At 33.6% G+C, this 17,850-nt stretch overlaps 2 protein-coding genes across 2 annotated transcripts; both read right to left on the bottom strand.

Moving 5' to 3' along the window:
* Positions 1 to 8,799: 8,799 nt before the first annotated feature.
* On the bottom strand, positions 8,800 to 10,830 carry LOC112040776 (transcription factor MYB98). Its single transcript, XM_024073674.1, has 4 exons — positions 10,268 to 10,830; positions 9,634 to 9,760; positions 9,018 to 9,462; positions 8,800 to 8,933 (listed from the first exon to the last, which is right to left on the bottom strand). Exons 1-4 carry the CDS (start codon positions 10,828 to 10,830, stop codon positions 8,800 to 8,802), a joined length of 1,269 nt encoding a protein of 422 aa, XP_023929442.1.
* Positions 10,831 to 13,407: 2,577 nt separating this feature from the next.
* On the bottom strand, positions 13,408 to 17,699 carry LOC112040825 (GDSL esterase/lipase At5g62930). Its single transcript, XM_024073748.2, has 6 exons — positions 17,486 to 17,699; positions 17,317 to 17,394; positions 16,223 to 16,363; positions 15,518 to 15,594; positions 14,350 to 14,514; positions 13,408 to 13,951 (listed from the first exon to the last, which is right to left on the bottom strand). Exons 1-6 carry the CDS (start codon positions 17,582 to 17,584, stop codon positions 13,783 to 13,785), a joined length of 729 nt encoding a protein of 242 aa, XP_023929516.1. The 5' UTR covers positions 17,585 to 17,699; the 3' UTR covers positions 13,408 to 13,782.
* Between the last annotated feature and the right edge of the window lie 151 nt (positions 17,700 to 17,850).

Here is a 17,850-nt window from a genome sequence, read left to right as displayed (position 1 = left end):
AAAACCACTTTAACTCACACATAATCATAACTGCTTGATGGGGACTATCACTTTCGAGGTACATCCTATAACTCCCACATCTCCTAGAAAACACGCTTGTAATCATATATAAAACATTTTGATTCTTTTTGCTTTTGTTTTTCTTTGCATATTTTCTTTTGTAAAGCATATCATGCATGGGCATATAAAAGAGAGAAAAGAAATACCCAATGATGTTAAGCTTTTGACATTGCACTTTTGCTATGCCAAAGTATACAGATGTCATTTCATGATTGGCAGGCAAAAGTGATGAGATGGTTATTTATGCATTTCTCTTAGAATTTTCTAGTCTTTCCCGTCAAAAAGAGTGATACAAGTGTTAAATACAAGAGATTACTTAATCTTACTCATCACAAACATGAGCCACAAAACTCACTTGCTTAGTTGTGCATAGAGATGCTCATCTAAGTTACAAAAGATATAAAGTACAGAAAACTTTGTTTCAATGGCCATCCGAGGTACACAAATACCAATGTACACAAAACGCACACTATTTTTGTATTTTTCTGATTTTTCAATTTTTTATTTTTATTTTTATGGAAAACAAAATAAAACAAAATTGAAAATAAACAAACAAAAACATGTTAAACAAAACATATCATAAAACCTAGACTTACTCAAAAACAAGAAAGCAAAACACACAAGCAATGCATACTCAAAAACAAGAAGGGGAGAGAGAGAAAAAGTGACTAAATCACTTAGAGCCTCTTTCCTTCCACACCTTGGAAGAACCTTTCCATTTAATGAATCCTTGATTCGGCAGAAAGCGAGAAGAATTGAAATCATTCAAATTTGAAAGGAACATGAGGTTTTGAGAAGATCTTCAAGAGGAGCAAAGGAGGATGGAAACTGATTCTGGTTTCCCGATAATATCATACTGTTGCTCTATTGAGTGGCTAACCACTTATAGCAATTAGGTCAAGTATGTCCAGTCGCTCCACAGTGATGACAGAAATGTTGCTTCTTCTGTTTAGACTTTTGAGTATTGCCCTTCTTAGCCCTAGGGTTTTTAGTCTCTTTCTTATCAAACTTTGGGGGTGCTCCTAAGATAGATTTGACATTGTCTATGTTCTCACTAGCTAAAGCAGTTTTGACATCATTGTTCTCAGATTCAACAACATTAGCAGGTGAAATAAAAACAATAGTACTAAAAGAAGCAATATTAGGAGAAGAGAAATCATACCCTAAACCGGTTCGATCAGAAGCAAATTTCTGAAAGCTGAGCATCTCGTCAAGCTTTGCACTTGAAGTCCTCTCCAACTGAGCTCTGACTTGGAACAACTTTGCCTCAAGCTTCTTGGTCTTTTTAGCAAAGAAATTATTCTCAAATCTCAGTGCTCCAATGGTCTGATTGGCTTCATCATACTTCGTGGAAATTTCTTCTCATTTAAGCTCCACATCACTAAGCTTCTTGGTGGCCAACCTATATAACTTCTCATGCTCTTTCGAGACTTTTTATAATTTTGCATAGGCTGTGTGGATGTCATCTTATTCATCCATCTTTTCAAACTTGGACTCCACTAAGTCCTTTTCTTCATCCACATCTTTAACAATCTCCTCAGTAGGATTTACAGTGGCAGTGAAAGCATTTAGGATTCCATCATCCTCATTATCCGAATCATCCTCGAGCTCGATGTCACTCAATGTAGCAGCAAGGGCCTTGCTTTTCCCAATGGTCTTGAGGTAAGTTGGGCACTCTTGTTTCATGTGTCCGAAACCATGACACCTAAAGCACTTTGGTCCTGAGGGAACAGTGTACTGACTGCCATCTCGAGCATTCTTCTTCCCTTTGTCTTGGCTCTTGAATTGAGACAAACTGGACTACTTGCGGTCTTTCTCAAATTCTTTAGCATTGGCGTTCTTCATAAACTTTTTGAATTGCCTTGTAATATAGGATTTCATTTTAGAATCTTCATAGTCTGAATACTCATCTATATCACTGCTCTTGGCCTTTGGTGCCATGCTCTTTCCTTTGCTCGATTTCCTAATCCTTGTTAAACCCAACTCATAGGTCTACAGATTGCCAACCAGCTTTGTCAAAGGAATTTTGTCAATATCCTTTGATTCCTCAACTGCGGTGATCTTAGCATGAAATCTCTCGGGTAAAGATCTGAGCACTTTTCTGATAATCTTAGGTTCAGGAATAGTTTCCCCAAGATTAAAGGCAGAGTTTACTATGTCCTTGAGCTTGGCATAGAACTCATCAAACAACTCATCCTCCTCCATCTTGATCTCTTCAAAACTTGTAGTAAGCTTTTGAAGTTTTGAATCCTTGAGAGCCTTAGTTCCTTCATAGGTTGTTTGGAGGATGGTTAATGCTTCTTTGCAGTTTCAGTAGAGGACATTTTCTTAAACTCCTTATTCGTGATCGCACTGAATAAAGCATTCAATACCATGCTGTTAAAGTTAGCCGTCTTGATCTTAGCATCATCCCAACCGGCCGGTGCTTCCTTTGGCTTGGTCTCGCCTATCTACACAGCTTGCCACACTTTTTCATCTAATGATTGCAAGAAAGCTCTCATGCATACTTTCTAGTATGCATAGTTAGTGCCATCAAATAAAGGAGGTATAATTAGAAACCGTCCTCTATCCATGACAAACAGGGGTCAATGGATCACATAGTAAAGATTAACCCTAATCAGAGTGTGTCTGTTCTGATAGCACTTGATAAGCCAAGAATGTATTGACCCCTTGTGATGAATTAACCAATTAATTTAGCCAAGTTAATTAATTAATCTAATTAACATGCAACACGTGTGATAGCACAAATAAATCACCAACAAAGCTAATATGCAGTGGAAAATAAAGTTGACACGGTGATTTGTTTACGAATGGGAAAAACCTCAAAGGCAAAAATCTCACCGGGTGAATTTAAGATCACCACTCTCGAGAATCCACTATTATCATAACAAGCGGTTACAAGTAAAGGAATCCCAGTACCTTATACCAACCTACAGTTGAACCCTTACCCCAATACCCAATTGGACTTGTTCTGTAATGGCAATCTCTCATTTTCAATGTACCGCTCCAAGTACGTGACTAACCAATTGATGCATGGATCCAAGTACGTGACTAACACACCAATTTGAGAAGGATGTTGGCTGCAAAGTTCTTCAGTTCATCCACACGCTGAAAATCACAAAACTCCTTGGTTACAAAACCCTACGGCGTACAAACGCAACAGCTTCTTCAAGAGAAAGTTGAACTAAGAAAAATTCTGTCTCTGGTCACAATTTGCTTGAACAAAACCTTTGCACCAAGTTTCATCAACTTGCAACCTGTGTGACGGCCCTTAAAATAATCCTTATATATGTTTAGGATTGTGAGAAAAGAAAACCTAAACATGTATACACGGATATGTGTAAAATTAGATTTGGAAAACTGATTTTCGTAAATCTCAATAGATAGGTTATCTATCGAGCAACTGTCAAGCATTGGGCTAAACATGCCTTTTAAATCTCGATAGATGCTATTTGTCGACTTTTAAAATACAACACTTCTTCACTTGATTCTTGGACAAATTTGCATGGTTTTAACACTGGGACTTTAACACTTGGACTTGAACTCTTGTTGCTTGAAGTATTAAACACATCTTAGATCTACCTGATTACAAGTAAAGTGTGTTTTGTAAAAAAATTAGCCAATTCTAGATGACATATGTTCCTAACATGATTCACATATGTCCTAACACATTTGATGTTTGAGAAATTGGGTCAATGGAAATTATGCAAATGTGTCCTAAGAAAAAATCTCATTTAATTACTTAAATTTGTAAAGGAAAAAACTTTAATTGTTTTAATATTGCTATTTATAAAAAAAAAAAAAATTACAAGCATAATTTGCAATTGATAAACCTTGTAGAAGATGAGGAAACTGTAAAAATGCTGTTTATGACTTTAAGTTAAACATTGGTTATTACCACACAAATACTTATTAGTGTTTGTGATAATTTATTTCGATACAAAGAAATCATAAGTGAGAATTTTTTTTTATATTTATTATTTAAGCTCACCTTAACTAAAATAAACAATTTTTACAATCATATCAATATATTATAGTGAAGAAAAACATCCTATATTCCTATAGCTACAAATAAATTTAGGCTCTTGTTGCTTCAACTATTATTATTTCTTTGCGCTTTTCGTTTGATTTTTTTTTTTCTCTTATATACTTTCTTTCACATAATTTATTTGATATGATCATATGACCACGCTGGTGTCATTACACTAATCAAGTTGACTGTTTTTGACAAATATAATCAAGAATAAAGGCATCTTAATAATTTGGATAGCTTAGAGAGAGCTAGCCATTTAGAAGTATCCATCTAGAATAATGCTAATACCATAACAAAACTTTTGCCACAATTTACCTACATAGTAAGTTGTGAGCGATGGAATAAAAGTGGTGGGCCTATATAAGTCTACAACTCCACCACACATAATATCAACACATGGGCAAGTTGTGGATTTTATTGTGGTATTGGACTCATCTATTATTCCATTTATCTTTCGTTGTCTCACCAAAAAAAATAAATAAAAAATTAAAAAAAATGTATCTAATTTACTCTAAAAATATCCCTTCAAACCACTTCAGTTCAATTTAGTTCATTTGGTCCAATTAGGACCACTTTAGTCCATTCAGTCAACTTTGGTCCACATCGGTCCATTCAGTCCACTTTGGTCATTCGCTCTTTTTGGTCCACTTCAGTCCCTTAGGTACACTTTAGTCCATTCGGTCCTTTTGCTCCACTAGGTCCACTTTGGTCTCTTAGGTCCAGTCCATTAGGTCCTTTTGGTCTACTTCGGTCTATTAGGTCTACTTCGGTCCAATTAAGACCATTTGGTTCAACTCGGTCCATTTGGTCTAATTTAGTCCATTTTGTCCCCTCCGGTCTATTGTTCCCAAACAGACACTTAGCTTTGTTTTAAGCATGCTTGAGTTAAGTTGACTCTAGAACAATTTGATTGAATTAGTAAATGATATGAATTTTGTGTTGTTTCATCCTATTAATAATAACAAAAAAAGGTGCATAACACATCCAATTTCATCTGTAAATTTTGAAGCAAAGTGCTAGTAAAAGTCATATTAAAACTATTACTAAAATCTCAAAAATTAAGTTAATCTAAATCATAACTCAACAAAATTAAAATAAAATAGTCTTTTAAAATAAACACATAATGCCAGACTCTATTTTTTGATAATTTGGAGAATATATTATTTTTTTCTCTAAAGTTTATATGAAATTTGTATAACATGCACGCTAGATTCTTTATTAATTGTTAAAATAAGTTTGACACTTCAGATAAAAATTATCTAGAAATAAATAGAAAGTTAGAATGTGTAATGTTTTGAACAAACTTCATAAAAATTAAGGATGACAGACTAAATTAGAGTAAATTTTAGGAACTACGAAGAAAGAACGTTTCACGAATGGTTAGGCCCAAGCATAATACAATAGAAAAGATCAACCATATATGGTTGTTTGGGATATTGCAAGATCCTGGGAGCTAATGTAGCACTTCTCTATAGTTGAGTTCAGTAGTTGTTACCGAGTCTTTGGGCTTAGGAAATTCTAGCGTCTCAGCTCATGAATAGAAACTAAGTTTAGAACAAGTATATGTTGTTGTTAAAGGTGCCTATAAATTGAGTTACAAGGCTCTTGACAATCATCTTTAGCCTCGTATTTCTATGCGTCCTTGACCATCCTCTCAATCTCTTGATTAGGTAGTGATCTTCCTTTTCATACCACAGGTCTTCTCTTTAGTGGAAACATTAAGTATTCCATTACATCAATGGCAGCCTTAATGTCTCTACTGAGGAGAAGATCACTGGTGTATATGAATGAATTACTCACCCTTGTATTAGACTCTCTTTTTGAGAGAAAAAGGAAATTAATCTTTGTTTGGTATTAGAGGAAATGGATGGCTTCCTTTTGTCCATGAAAGATTTTTACTATTACTGATGACTTGGGGTAGAATATGAGAAGTGGGTGTTGGAGTTGATGACAAACTCATGTATTGCAATTATGCCATGCCATACTTATCAGAAGCTATAGCTCTAATATTAGCAAGGGTTAGAGACAAGTCTAGTGGTATTTACTTTTGGATTTATTTATGAGCAACTCTTTGTTTAGTTGTGTTTTCTATTTAATGTTTATCTAAACTGATAAAAAAATTTCCCCACTGTTTAGCCTGTTACATTTACTCTTCCAGTTCCTAGAATGCAGATGCTTTCTTCTCTTCCCCAGTTTGAAAATAGCAAAACATTGAAGTAATAATGGCTGATATGTGTAGCAATAGCTTGGTAACTTTTTATTACTTTTTGTGGTTTTTGTTGATGGCATCAGAATAATTTTGTAGTTCAGTAATGTTTATTTGGGAAAGCCGAAGGGGTCCCAAAAGTTTGATAAAATTGTGCAGTCAGTAGTCATTGGACTTCAGTAGAGGACTAGATTTCTTGCAAAGAAAACAAGATCAAATAATCTACAATATCAAGATTACCCAAACTAATTAAAGTTCTTTTTTGGATGGAATCACACCCTAATTATCTCAAAGAGTTGTGTTGTACTGAGATCTGTCCAACTTACTTGGAGGGGATAAACATTAAACACTTGTAAAGATTTTTTTATTTTAATTTTACATTTTGGATGATAAGCCTTAAGATTGTATGATAAACCCTTGATATAGTTTAGCAAAAATTAAAGAATTCCATGATTTGATGATGCTGATAGTTTTTGGATTTTTTTAGGTACCGTCAATAATTAATTACTCTTGAATGAATGCCTCCTCACCCGTCCAAGAGAGGGGGAAAAAATTGTGGAGGTGGCTCTTACAACAAAACATCAGATTTCACTTACAGTTGGAAACAAAAGGATTTAATTATATACACAAGGTTTCTGGCTCTGCATTCCACTTAGATTTCATCATTGCTACAAAGCCTAAGTGATACCAGTTGAATTACAAAATTCTTAATTAGTTAAGGTCTAATTAAGTATGTAAATGAGTTTATCAACCAAAAAACAAAAAGTATGTAAATGGGTTCAAGATATATTTTAACCAATAAATATGTTTGAATAATCTATGGGTGATTAAATCCCACCTACATAAAATATAAATCAATTGATATCTTAACATGATGATAATAAATTGTATCCATATATTTCAAATTCTAATTAATCTGGATTTTTTTTTTCTTTGGATACATGCACTCCAATGAAACTCATGCCTTTTTAATGAATACATGCATGAGTATTAAACATCACTCCAATTTTCTTCCTTACCTTTTAAGCATAATTACTTGTCTCTTGCGTAAGCTTAAGAAGGAAAAATTGGTGTGCAATTGAAAAATAATCTATTCAAAGTTGTGAGTTCAGCTAATTTAGGAAGGTGATATTAAAATATCTTTGCAAATATGGAGAATTAATAGGAACAAAGAACAATATAGTTATAGTTGTTGGGCTGGAATTTTTGAGCATATCATGTCTTAATGAATAATATTTTACAACGTAGACGTTGCATATGAAAACATACCTTCAGGCCTATATAAATTTAAGTGCAGCACCTATTTTAAACATTGCACCTAGTGAGTTCTAGAAAAGGAGTTAAACTAGAAAGTGAAAATCATGGAATACCCTTCTTTTTTGAAAATTTTCATCTTCATGATGAATGCTCAACTTATTAGAAACATTTTTGGTTATAAGGAGTATTGTATCAAAGCTGAACAAAATCCTAAAAGAAGGTCCTTGTTTATGTTAGAGTATCAAGAGAGCTTTTTCTCTGAGGGAGATTCAAGTATCCTCCACTTTGGAAATTGTCCATAACATGACCGTGCCCACCATTATCCAGGAAAATGTCTTAATTACCCTCGGTAAGTATTAAAATTAGTTGAGGTGCACCCATATGTGAAATTGTTATTCAATGAATCATAATACTGAGTTTGCACCCCAAAGATGGGATTTGATGAAGACCCATTAGTAGCTTCAAAGGAGAAATCATCTTTAATATAGGACTTCAAGTAATTATCAGACAAAAGTACTGGTTGTGATGCAAGATTTTCCCTAAACTTTGTACTCTCTTGCTTATTAATTTTTGATATAATTATTCTGTTAACGTTACATGGTATTTGGTTCCAGTAATTTTTTATTTTATTTTTTAATTTCATGTGATTTATATTGTGATGGTATGTTTGCAATTTTCGAAAGATATGATCTACAATCAATTAAGGTCCATTTTTTTCTTTTTTAATTTTTTGAAGTCCCTTTATTTTAGACCCCCAAAAAAAATCCATTTCCAGAACTAATTTCTCACTTAATTGCTCGAAGATTGACAATTAGAGGCTCCTTTAAGGTTTAATATGAAGAACTAAACTTTCTTTTTTTTGAGAATCATATGAAAAACTAAACTGAGTTTGAGCATTCTATATATGACTTAAAATATAAATTTGGACTTAAGTGCCAAGGATTGGCTGTGTGGCACTAACCATATATTAATTACGATTATTTTGAACCTAAGCTTTATGAAAAAAAAAAAATTAAAGGTTTCAATTCTAGCTTGGTGTGAAATTTTTATAAACCATTTTCTAAAGGTAGAATGCATTTTCAGCACTTTGAGATGATAAGCAAGACTATGATTATGAATACTTGGTTTTTTTATTTAGAAGAAAAAAAAGTCTACTTTGAAAAATAAAGCATTTCATCCAAGCCAAGGCACTAAAAAGTCTCAAAGAAGAGAATCAATACTATTTCATTCAAAAATAGTAGATTTATTTTTGTAATTGAGACATCATCTCCACCAAATCCAGCTCCTTCTTCACATCACAATCTACCACTGGAGTCATATCAACTGGAATATCCATGTCAAAATCATTCTTATCCACAACTACTGGAGCACAATGCAGCATATTCTCATCAACCACAGGGCCACAAGGCATTTGATCGTCAAAATTAATGTTCTCAACCATAATAGGAGCATTATTAGGTATGTCATCAAGAAGAGAATCAATACTACAGCTCTCCTGAAACATGTTTTCGTCGAAATAAAAGTCCGGAACCTCATTGAAATCATAGTTTGGAACCAACCGAGCATTAGGGCAAAACTGATCAGTGGACTGTGGCAGCTGAGTTGGTGTTTTAATGGTGGTGTTATTGGCTGTGGCATTACTAGAAGAAGTTTTTCTTCTATTTTGCATCATGTTTGATGGGTCCAAGTTCAAGCCCTTGATGTATTCTTGTAGAAGAGAGCCTCTAGGGTACTTTGAACGACATTTTCGTTTCGAGTATTGCCTTCTTTTGGTTGCGTTCCAATGGTTCTTGATGGAGTTTTCAGTTCTCCCAGGCAACCTCTTTGCAATCTCCGCCCATTTATTTCCAATCTCTGCATGGGCCTGAATTAGTACCTTATCTTCCTCTTCACTCCATGTATCCTTCTGCAAAGTAACGAAAGAATATGAGCAAAAAATAAACGACATTTTCATGCATTGGTGTCTAGTGTTAAAAAAATGCATATTTGTATGTCCATTTAATCAATGAATTCCATAAAAACATGTAGGGGTAAAGATAGAATAATATAGAATCAATGAAGAAGAAATTAATAAAACCTTGATGTCTGGTCTAAGATGGTTATGCCATCTCTCTCGGCACTGCTTTCCTATCCTCCCAGGCAACATTTGAGCAATATAAGACCATTTTTTCACTCCATATTGCTTAACCAGTTGAATCAAAAGCCTATATTTACATGCATCAATACATGATAAAGACAACCAAACATGGGGAATAACAAAAGAACAACACTGAGAAACACAAAATTTGACAACTTTTTTCACAACTTATTAATATGATAAGTTGTGATTGAAGTAATATCACTTTCACATTGGTTTATCACCGATATTACTTCTATTATACACAGATCATAATAAATCAAGTCAACAATTGTAAAAACATGAAAAAAATTAGTGAAATTTTTTGTATTGCTAGATTTATTGATAACAAAAATACATAATTAATTGGATTTTAATTGTCTCACACTCTTAACATTCACACTCCATACTCATTGGACAATCATTTACAAAGTGTGGACATCAAGTATCCACATAGAATTCATATTTTTCAAACTAATGTCCAATGTGTATGGAGTGTAAATATTGAAAGTGTCAGACAATAATTTACCTAGATAATGTAAAATTTATATATATATATATATATATATTTATTGAGGAATGAAATCTTTTGTACCTGTCTTCTTCAACTGTCCATTGACCCTTAACAACATTAGATTTCTTACGACCTTTTTGTGGTTTTTTAGTTGTTGGCAATGCTCTATTCTTGTTCATGCCAATTTTTTTGTAGTACCCATTTTCCGCTGTTATGCACGAGACTTCATCTGGTACAACAAAATTCAGAGGTTTTATTATGTCTTGGCATGTAGTAACGACCATGTGACTCCGATCTGATCCCATAATATCAATGGGATTTCTCTGTGGGTGATTCAAGTATCCTCCACCTTGGAAATTTTCCATAACATGACCATGCCCACCATTATCCATAAATGGCTTACACTCGTAAATATCAAAATCAGATGAGGTGCACCCATAACACTGAGTTTGCACCCCAAAGATGGGATTTGATAAAGACCCATTAGTTTGAAACTGATCAAGATAGTGAAAATCTTGCAAGAAACCCTTTGATGAAGGAGCTTCAAAGGAGAAATCATCTTTCATATAGGACTTCAAGTAATTATCAGACAAAAGAATTGGCTGTGAAGCAGGATTTTCCCTAAACATTGTGTCAAGCTCCATTAGAGATAGAGAGGGAGAGATGAGGGCTAAAAGTGAGGCAAAGATTTCTTTACACTTGTGACCAAAATCTGCTTTGTCAAGACTTAACTTGCCATTTCTTAGCTTTTGATGGGTAATTTAGCAACTGCAATTAAGAATTTAATAAATATGTAATAAGTATATTAAATATAACTAAGCAGTGTAATAAGTATATTAAGTTTAATTAAGCAGTTACATATCGCATATAGTTAAGGAAGATCATGGTTTTAGATGTGAGAACAGAATAGAGTACTGTTCTTGTTGGTGTAGATACTCTAATTGGACACGAGACATAAAGGCATTAACTAGATTGAAGGGCAATTTTGTCTTTCAGAATTTATTTTAAGTTCTCTTATTTTAAATAAAAGGAAATTTACTCCACAAATTAATTATGAGTGAAAGCAATGTTTTGCAAGATGTACCGCTCTATTTGTTTCAATAGAAAATCTTATGTAAAGATAGTTTTTCGTGTTTTTTAGTGTTTGGTAGCATAAAAAAAAGATAAGTCAAAGGAAAACTATCTTTGGTCAACATAAAAAATACTACTTATTTTTAGAAATTGTTTTCCATTAAATTTTTTTTTTTAAAACAACTCTATCTCATAGCAAGCTAAATAAAAGAAGTTAAGAGGTTATTTTTCAACTCATTTAAAGTCGCTACCAAATATTAAAAAATGAGATAGTTTTATAAAAAATGTTTCTTGGAAAATGACTCATTTTCGATAAAACATAATTGCTAAAACAAACAGAGCAATAGTAAAATGTGGGACAAATTAATAAGCAATTTGATGAGAATCTAACTTGTCTTTCAAAATATGTTTAAGGGCTTCTTATTAAATACAAAGAAAATTTACTCCACAAATTAATTTTGAGTGAAGCAATTTTTTTCCATCATAGAATCAAATGGTTGAACATATTTATGATCATCTTGACCTTTGTTTTTAGTTAATACATATGGGAAAAATCAATACGATATATTGAGGATTTGAAACCGGGATGCATTTGTTGTTTGAAAAATTGGGTCAATGAAAATTATGAAACTGTGCACTAAGCACGAATCTCATTTAATTACTTTATTTATTTTAATAACGTTGTAGAAGATAAGAAAATTGTAAAATGCTTTTCATGGCTTTAAGTTTGTAAACATTGGTTTGTTCCATATTATCATACAAATACTTATTACTGTGTTTGTGATGCTTTATTATGATATAAAGAAAATCATAAGTTAGATTTTTTGTTTTTTTTTTTTGTTTTATCATTTAAGTCCACCTCTACTAAAATAAATAATTTTTATAATCATATCAATACATTATAGTGAAGAAAAACATCTTATATTCATATCAATAATTTCAACTATTATCATTTCTTTAGGCATTACATTTTAATTAACCAACATTACCACCGTACACCCTTACCACGATCCACAATTATAAGTGTTTGTGGAATGTGGAGGGTAAGAACGTAAGGGTTAAGGTTCAAGTATCCATAAGGAAACTTCACACACATATACACTTAGATTATGTTAGATTATAATTTCTATCTTATATTAACACACACACAAAAAATAAAAATAAAAATAAAAATAAATTAACCAACATTTTTTAATAAGAGCACTTAGATTAGGTTAGAATAGAATTTCTATCTTGTATAAATAAATAAAAATAACCAACATTATTTAATAAGAGCATTCATATCAGTTTATGTATAATAAAAGAATGTGTAAAATTGATACAATTTTGCCCAAAAATAACTCACAAAAAAATTAATCAACATTATTTAATAAAATCACTTAGATTAGGTTAGAGTAAAATTTATATCTTCTTTTAGAAAAAAAACATTATTTAATAAGAGCATTCACATCGGTTCATATATAATAAAAGAATGTGTAAAATTAACACAATTCTGTCTAAAAATGACTTACACCAATCCGTATATAATTATGTATATTTACAAGTTTACTACAGTAGTTGTATATAATTGTATATATTTACAAGTTTGCTATAGTAATCGTGTAAATAATATAAGTTTGCTACAGTAATCGTGTAAATTTTCACTAACATTATTCATTTTGTATTTAGTTGTTTATTCTTTTTTTATGTATCTCGAGTATGTAGAAAGAGAGTGGATGTTGATTGTTGTGCGTAAAGAAAGAGATAAAATTTAAAGAATAAAGAAAAATTGATATTTTAATAAAATGTAGTGTAAAATAGATAATCTGATTTGAGGTATTTTGAAAAGTGAGTATATAAAATAGAAAAAAGTAAATTCTTATGCTAAAATAAATATAAATTTTTACGGACAAATGCAAATGCTCTGACTCCTCTTTCTCCAATTATTTTTTTTTTTAACCAATAAAAAAAATTACTTACTAAGGGGCGTTACGAAAAAGCTATGCAATTAAAGAACCTTTAATTGTGCATCAACAGTTCTTAATCACAAATACTCTTTAGTTTAAATAATCTTACCTATAAATGAAGATATAAAAGGAGTAAGGAAATTGTGAGGCTTGCAGACATGCTTGAAACTCAAACCAAAGTGTTTCAAAAGAGCACAAGGAGCATTAAAGTGAAGATTTCCTAGCAAGCTAAATTCACTACACGAACAAAAGCTTCAATCAAGCTTCAATCCAAAAAGAAATGTTCAGCCAAATTTACACGAGAGCCATAAGTTTCAATTTCCAAAGAAACTTTGGTCACTGAGCCAAATGAACAAGGTCAAATACAGAGTCAGCCATTCATACATGATGGCTATTTAGCAGAAGGTTATGGAATTTCTTATTTACTATATTTGTTTTTTGGGGTGTCTAATCAAGAAACACATTCCACCCCCCCTCTTCTCTTTTTTTTTTCTTTCTTTTTCTATAAGCAAAAAAACCAATATTATAACCGAAGATTAAAACGAAATAATACACATAAAGTTGTCATAAATTATACGATCATAAGCATTGATGCTGGAAAGCTTTCTCGGGGTTCTTCCCATCAATTTCTGAGTGGTGAGGGAAATCATATGGCATTTCTGCTGCCGAAAGCCATGCTTCGTTAAACACTCTTACAACTTCTTGGTGTACCACTGCATTGCCCTCTGATGTCAGATGCAACCCATCACTGTAAAGGGGGGACAAGAATTAGAACATATTCTCCATTGTTACTCACAAACTCTTCAACAGTTTTCTCAAAAGGGTTTCTATTTTTAAATTATAGTACAACATCCCTATCTACTTTGGATGTCCCTAAATATAACACATCCACACAAAAGGCACATGAATCAGAGGTTTACCAAACCCGCACCACCTTTTTTATTTTTCTTTCTTCTTATGAACCCAATCAGATTATTGTCCCCATCACTAAAATAGTCATAAATCAATTGGAATACTTCTTCCCAAGGAAAATCTGGAGGACCCAGTTTTTCCATTGGAGGTGAAATTCTAGAAGTAGAAAGTCAAATGAATATCATTTATGCCAAACAGATCAGGAACTTGTTGAAGGATTCAATTATAACAAACCTTAGGAATTTCCTCTGCCACCCCTCTGTTTCCTGCATTTTTGACCAAAGATCAACAGAGCGAAGACCCATTTCCTTAGCCAGTTCAATGCACTGCTCTGCATAAAGTCTTGTCACTTCATTTGTCCTTTCTGGTAGTTTCACTGCTTTCTCTCCATATACAGATCTGCATAATCCATTTACAAGCTTACCTCCAACACAGTGAAGTGATAAACAAACAATAATTTCAAAAATAAAATTATATTATGCATTCAAACATTCTCTGAGGCAGCTAGAGTATTCAAGTTTCAAGCATTCCATGTGTTAAGACCACCAGACTCCAGGCATTTTGATTTACTCAGGAGATTTTTTTTCTTCTAGGATTTCAAATAGCATTGATTTAGAAGAGGTGAAGATGCCAATCAATATTGCGTAGTACTACTACCACAGTAAGAAGGAAGAAAAGAGAGGTTTTGGTTCTTTTTGTGTGTGTGTATGTGTGTGTGTGTTGGGGGGGGGGGGGGGGGGGGGGGGGGGGTGGGGGGGGTTACATTGATGGAGGTGTTGACATTGGAATTTGGAGATGATGAGGGCAGTGGTGATGAAGGTTAAATTGTTAATATTGATGTGAATGGTGGTGGCCACATCATGTTTGTGCAGGGGAATGCAATAATGAAGGCAGTAATTGTGGCATCAGGTGGTTGTTTTGTCGCAGTAAAATTGTTAGGGTGTTCAAAGTGGTAGTGCAAGGGTGGAACTACAGATGGAGGAAAGGGTAGGTGGAGATAGGCTAAAGAAAGGACATTGAACTGATGATGTGATGATTATGGAGGTTGTGATTGTGATGGTTGTGACAATTCCAATGGTGGAGTCAGCAATGGCAGCTCTGAAACCAGCAGTTAGTGGCACTGCGTGTGAGTAGAGCTGATAGAGATGTGAAGAGCAAGAAATTACAATGGCATTGCTAGACGTAGAAAGGTAGCAACAACTTGACAAATATGTGTGCCAGTATCTGTTGAAGATGCCAGCCGGATTAGCTGAAAAGTCCCTTAGAAGAGTTGTACTTGGGACCTAAGATCAATCCCACCTACACAGGGATCAAATCTGTCTCCCCTTGTGTAGCCCATAGAACCAATTCTAATAAACCAGGGAAAAACAGTCTATTGAATTTGATATGAGAAGGTGCATACTGTGCATATTCTTTTCGGCCAGCCTCATCAACTGGTGGTGGTGTAATAAGCACAACTAGCATGGTAGGGCAGCATTCCTGCAACCAAATCCCAAAACAAAATGAGAACCAGATTTAATAATTAGCCACTTATTCTGTAGTTGTCTCTTACTAGGAAATGAACGGAGCATGAGATCTGCTAATGAACACCAAGGTGAAATAAAAAGTGACCTATATGCAATGTAGTGCTTTTGATTTTGCCAATAGTTTTAGGCAAAATCTATGCTTTAACATAAGGTCAATGTTAAGCAGAGACAGAACAGTCAAGAAAATTTTACTCCAAAAAGGATAACGCGAGTTACTAAAATTTAACATCTTTGAAAGGATATGATGTCTAATAAACACCACTTATTGCATCCACTGACTTATGTAATAGAAAATAAATTAGGTGGATGCAGAAGGCCTACTTCCTAAAGTCACACAAAGAACTCAGACAACAAACTGACATAGGACAGCATATTGATGGCAGAGTTTGGGGAGAACTTGTGGCTTTAGAAGTTCTAAACAGATTGGAAGGGAATCTAGGGTTTAGGACTAATGTTTGCAAAGATTGAAACTTGGTGGGTTTAAAGTAGCTGAAAGTAGGAAAGGAACCCAAAATGTTTATAAAGTGGAAACCAAGGTACTAAACAGGTTGTTTTAAGTATTAGAGGAACAACAATTGAACCTTCAAATGAAAAACAATTTTTCTGAGATTCTCCTTGTACTCTTCAAGAGGAACATATTGTCGTTCACTGGTTCTTCCCAGAATAGCTGCATCATTAGCCCCAAAGAAAACTGTTGCAGCAGCAGGAGGTTTTGTAGAGTCCTGCAGAGGATCAATATTAATAACTTACTTGAGCTGAACAGCATCATAATGAATTTTTATTAAAGTAAGCAGAGATTCAACAAAAGACACCAAGTGCCCCCAAGTACACAAGAAGGTTACGACAATGAACCTCTTCTTACTAAAACAAACTAAAAAACTTAGACTAAGAAGAACCAATAACCCAAACAAATAGAAAAACATAAAAAAGTGATCAGAATCTTGCTAATAGATCACTCCATCCATTCAAATGTTCAGCAATTATATTACATTCATAAGCGTCAATGTATCCAAGTCATATGACTATTGTTATTAGTGAACCTCCCACACTTAAGAAGTGGCTTGCAGAAAAATCCAAGCCACTCGAGAAGGAAAAACAATGCACCAAAAAAATGATGATCTAGGTCTAGGGATTCTTCAGTTTCTTCTCTCTTCATATCATTTGCATATGATACACCAATTCACTAGGAAGACTTTTCTCTAAACCAAGTTATCAATGGTCAGAATTTCCTAATAAGTTGGAAGTCCATGCCAAAAAGCCAAAATAGGAGGAGATGCACAAAGCACCCTTTAAGCCAACCTCTCTCTCTCTCAGCCATTAACCACCATTGATTCTTAAACTCACTCAATTTGATCCACATGTACTACAATCAACATCTCTCTCTCTCTCTCTCTCATAGCTATAAGCCTATAACCACCATTGGTCCATTGCTACTTAAACTTAACAAAATTTTGATCTTTATGTACTATAATCAACGTGAGAACATAAATAAACAAAAACCCATCTCCAGATCATCAAGTATGAATGAAAAAAAAAATTAACATATGCCAATGTATCTAAAAACCCATTTGAAGCTTCAATGCAGTAATTACAACCTTAATGCACAAATCACAATCTGAAGCTAGAGAATCAACAATAACCCAAAAGGCGAGAGGAACAAAAAGAAAAAGCTTACTAGAGGGAAAAGATGATGCAGCAAGAACAAAGCCCATCTGGTATTGTATCCACCATAACCACGATTTACTACATCAGCCTTTAACACATTGCAAACAAACCAGAATAAGATTATAGTTAAAAAACTCAATCTTTGCCACAAAAAACAGAACAATCAATGTAGGATCTACTTTGCGAGTGTATGTGTCAGCAAGAGCAGCACCCCATCCACCTGGTCTAAACGACTGTTCTGTTATCGAATCTCCAAATAGCACGATCCGAGGCCTCATTCTCTCTCTCCTCTCTCTCCCTCCCTCTATGTGTGTGTATTTAAAGCCAAACAGAGAGTATAGTTTGGTGGACCCAGAGTCTACTAGGTACACACACTTTTGTACCAGAAGGCGGCAGGTTGTGAGCCGTCGATAAAAAATAGTGAATGGATTAGAAGTTTAGACTACTTTTGTCGACCGTACAAGATTACACCTTTAAGCCTAGTTAATTTTTTTTGTCAAACAAGAAACAAAAAAAAAAAAAAAAAAAAAAAAAAAATTTTCAA

This window comes from Quercus suber, unplaced genomic scaffold (genome assembly GCF_002906115.3).
Source record: "Quercus suber isolate HL8 unplaced genomic scaffold, Cork oak 2.0 scaffold_119, whole genome shotgun sequence".
NCBI classification, from domain to species: domain Eukaryota; kingdom Viridiplantae; phylum Streptophyta; class Magnoliopsida; order Fagales; family Fagaceae; genus Quercus; species Quercus suber.
This window is presented reverse-complemented; position numbering and strand designations above follow the sequence as displayed.

Bases quoted from the DNA above. Each gene is read 5' to 3' on its own strand.
- LOC112040776 (XM_024073674.1), bottom strand. From the start codon at position 10,830: ATGGAGCTTGACACAATGTTTAGGGAAAATCCTGCTTCACAGCCAATT. The intron at 9,761-10,267 runs GTACAAAAGATT...ATGTAAATATAG, and splicing joins TGGACAGTTGAAGAAGACAG to GCTTTTGATTCAACTGGTTA. The intron at 8,934-9,017 runs TACCTAATAATG...ATGAGAATATGC, and splicing joins TGATTCTCTTCTTGATGACA to TGCATTGTGCTCCAGTAGTT.
- LOC112040825 (XM_024073748.2), bottom strand. From the start codon at position 17,584: ATGAGGCCTCGGATCGTGCTATTTGGAGATTCGATAACAGAACAGTCG. The intron at 16,364-17,316 runs GTAAGCTTTTTC...GATCCTCTGCAG, and splicing joins TGCATCATCTTTTCCCTCTA to GACTCTACAAAACCTCCTGC. The intron at 15,595-16,222 runs GTTCAATTGTTG...ATTTGGTTGCAG, and splicing joins AAATTGTTTTTCATTTGAAG to GAATGCTGCCCTACCATGCT.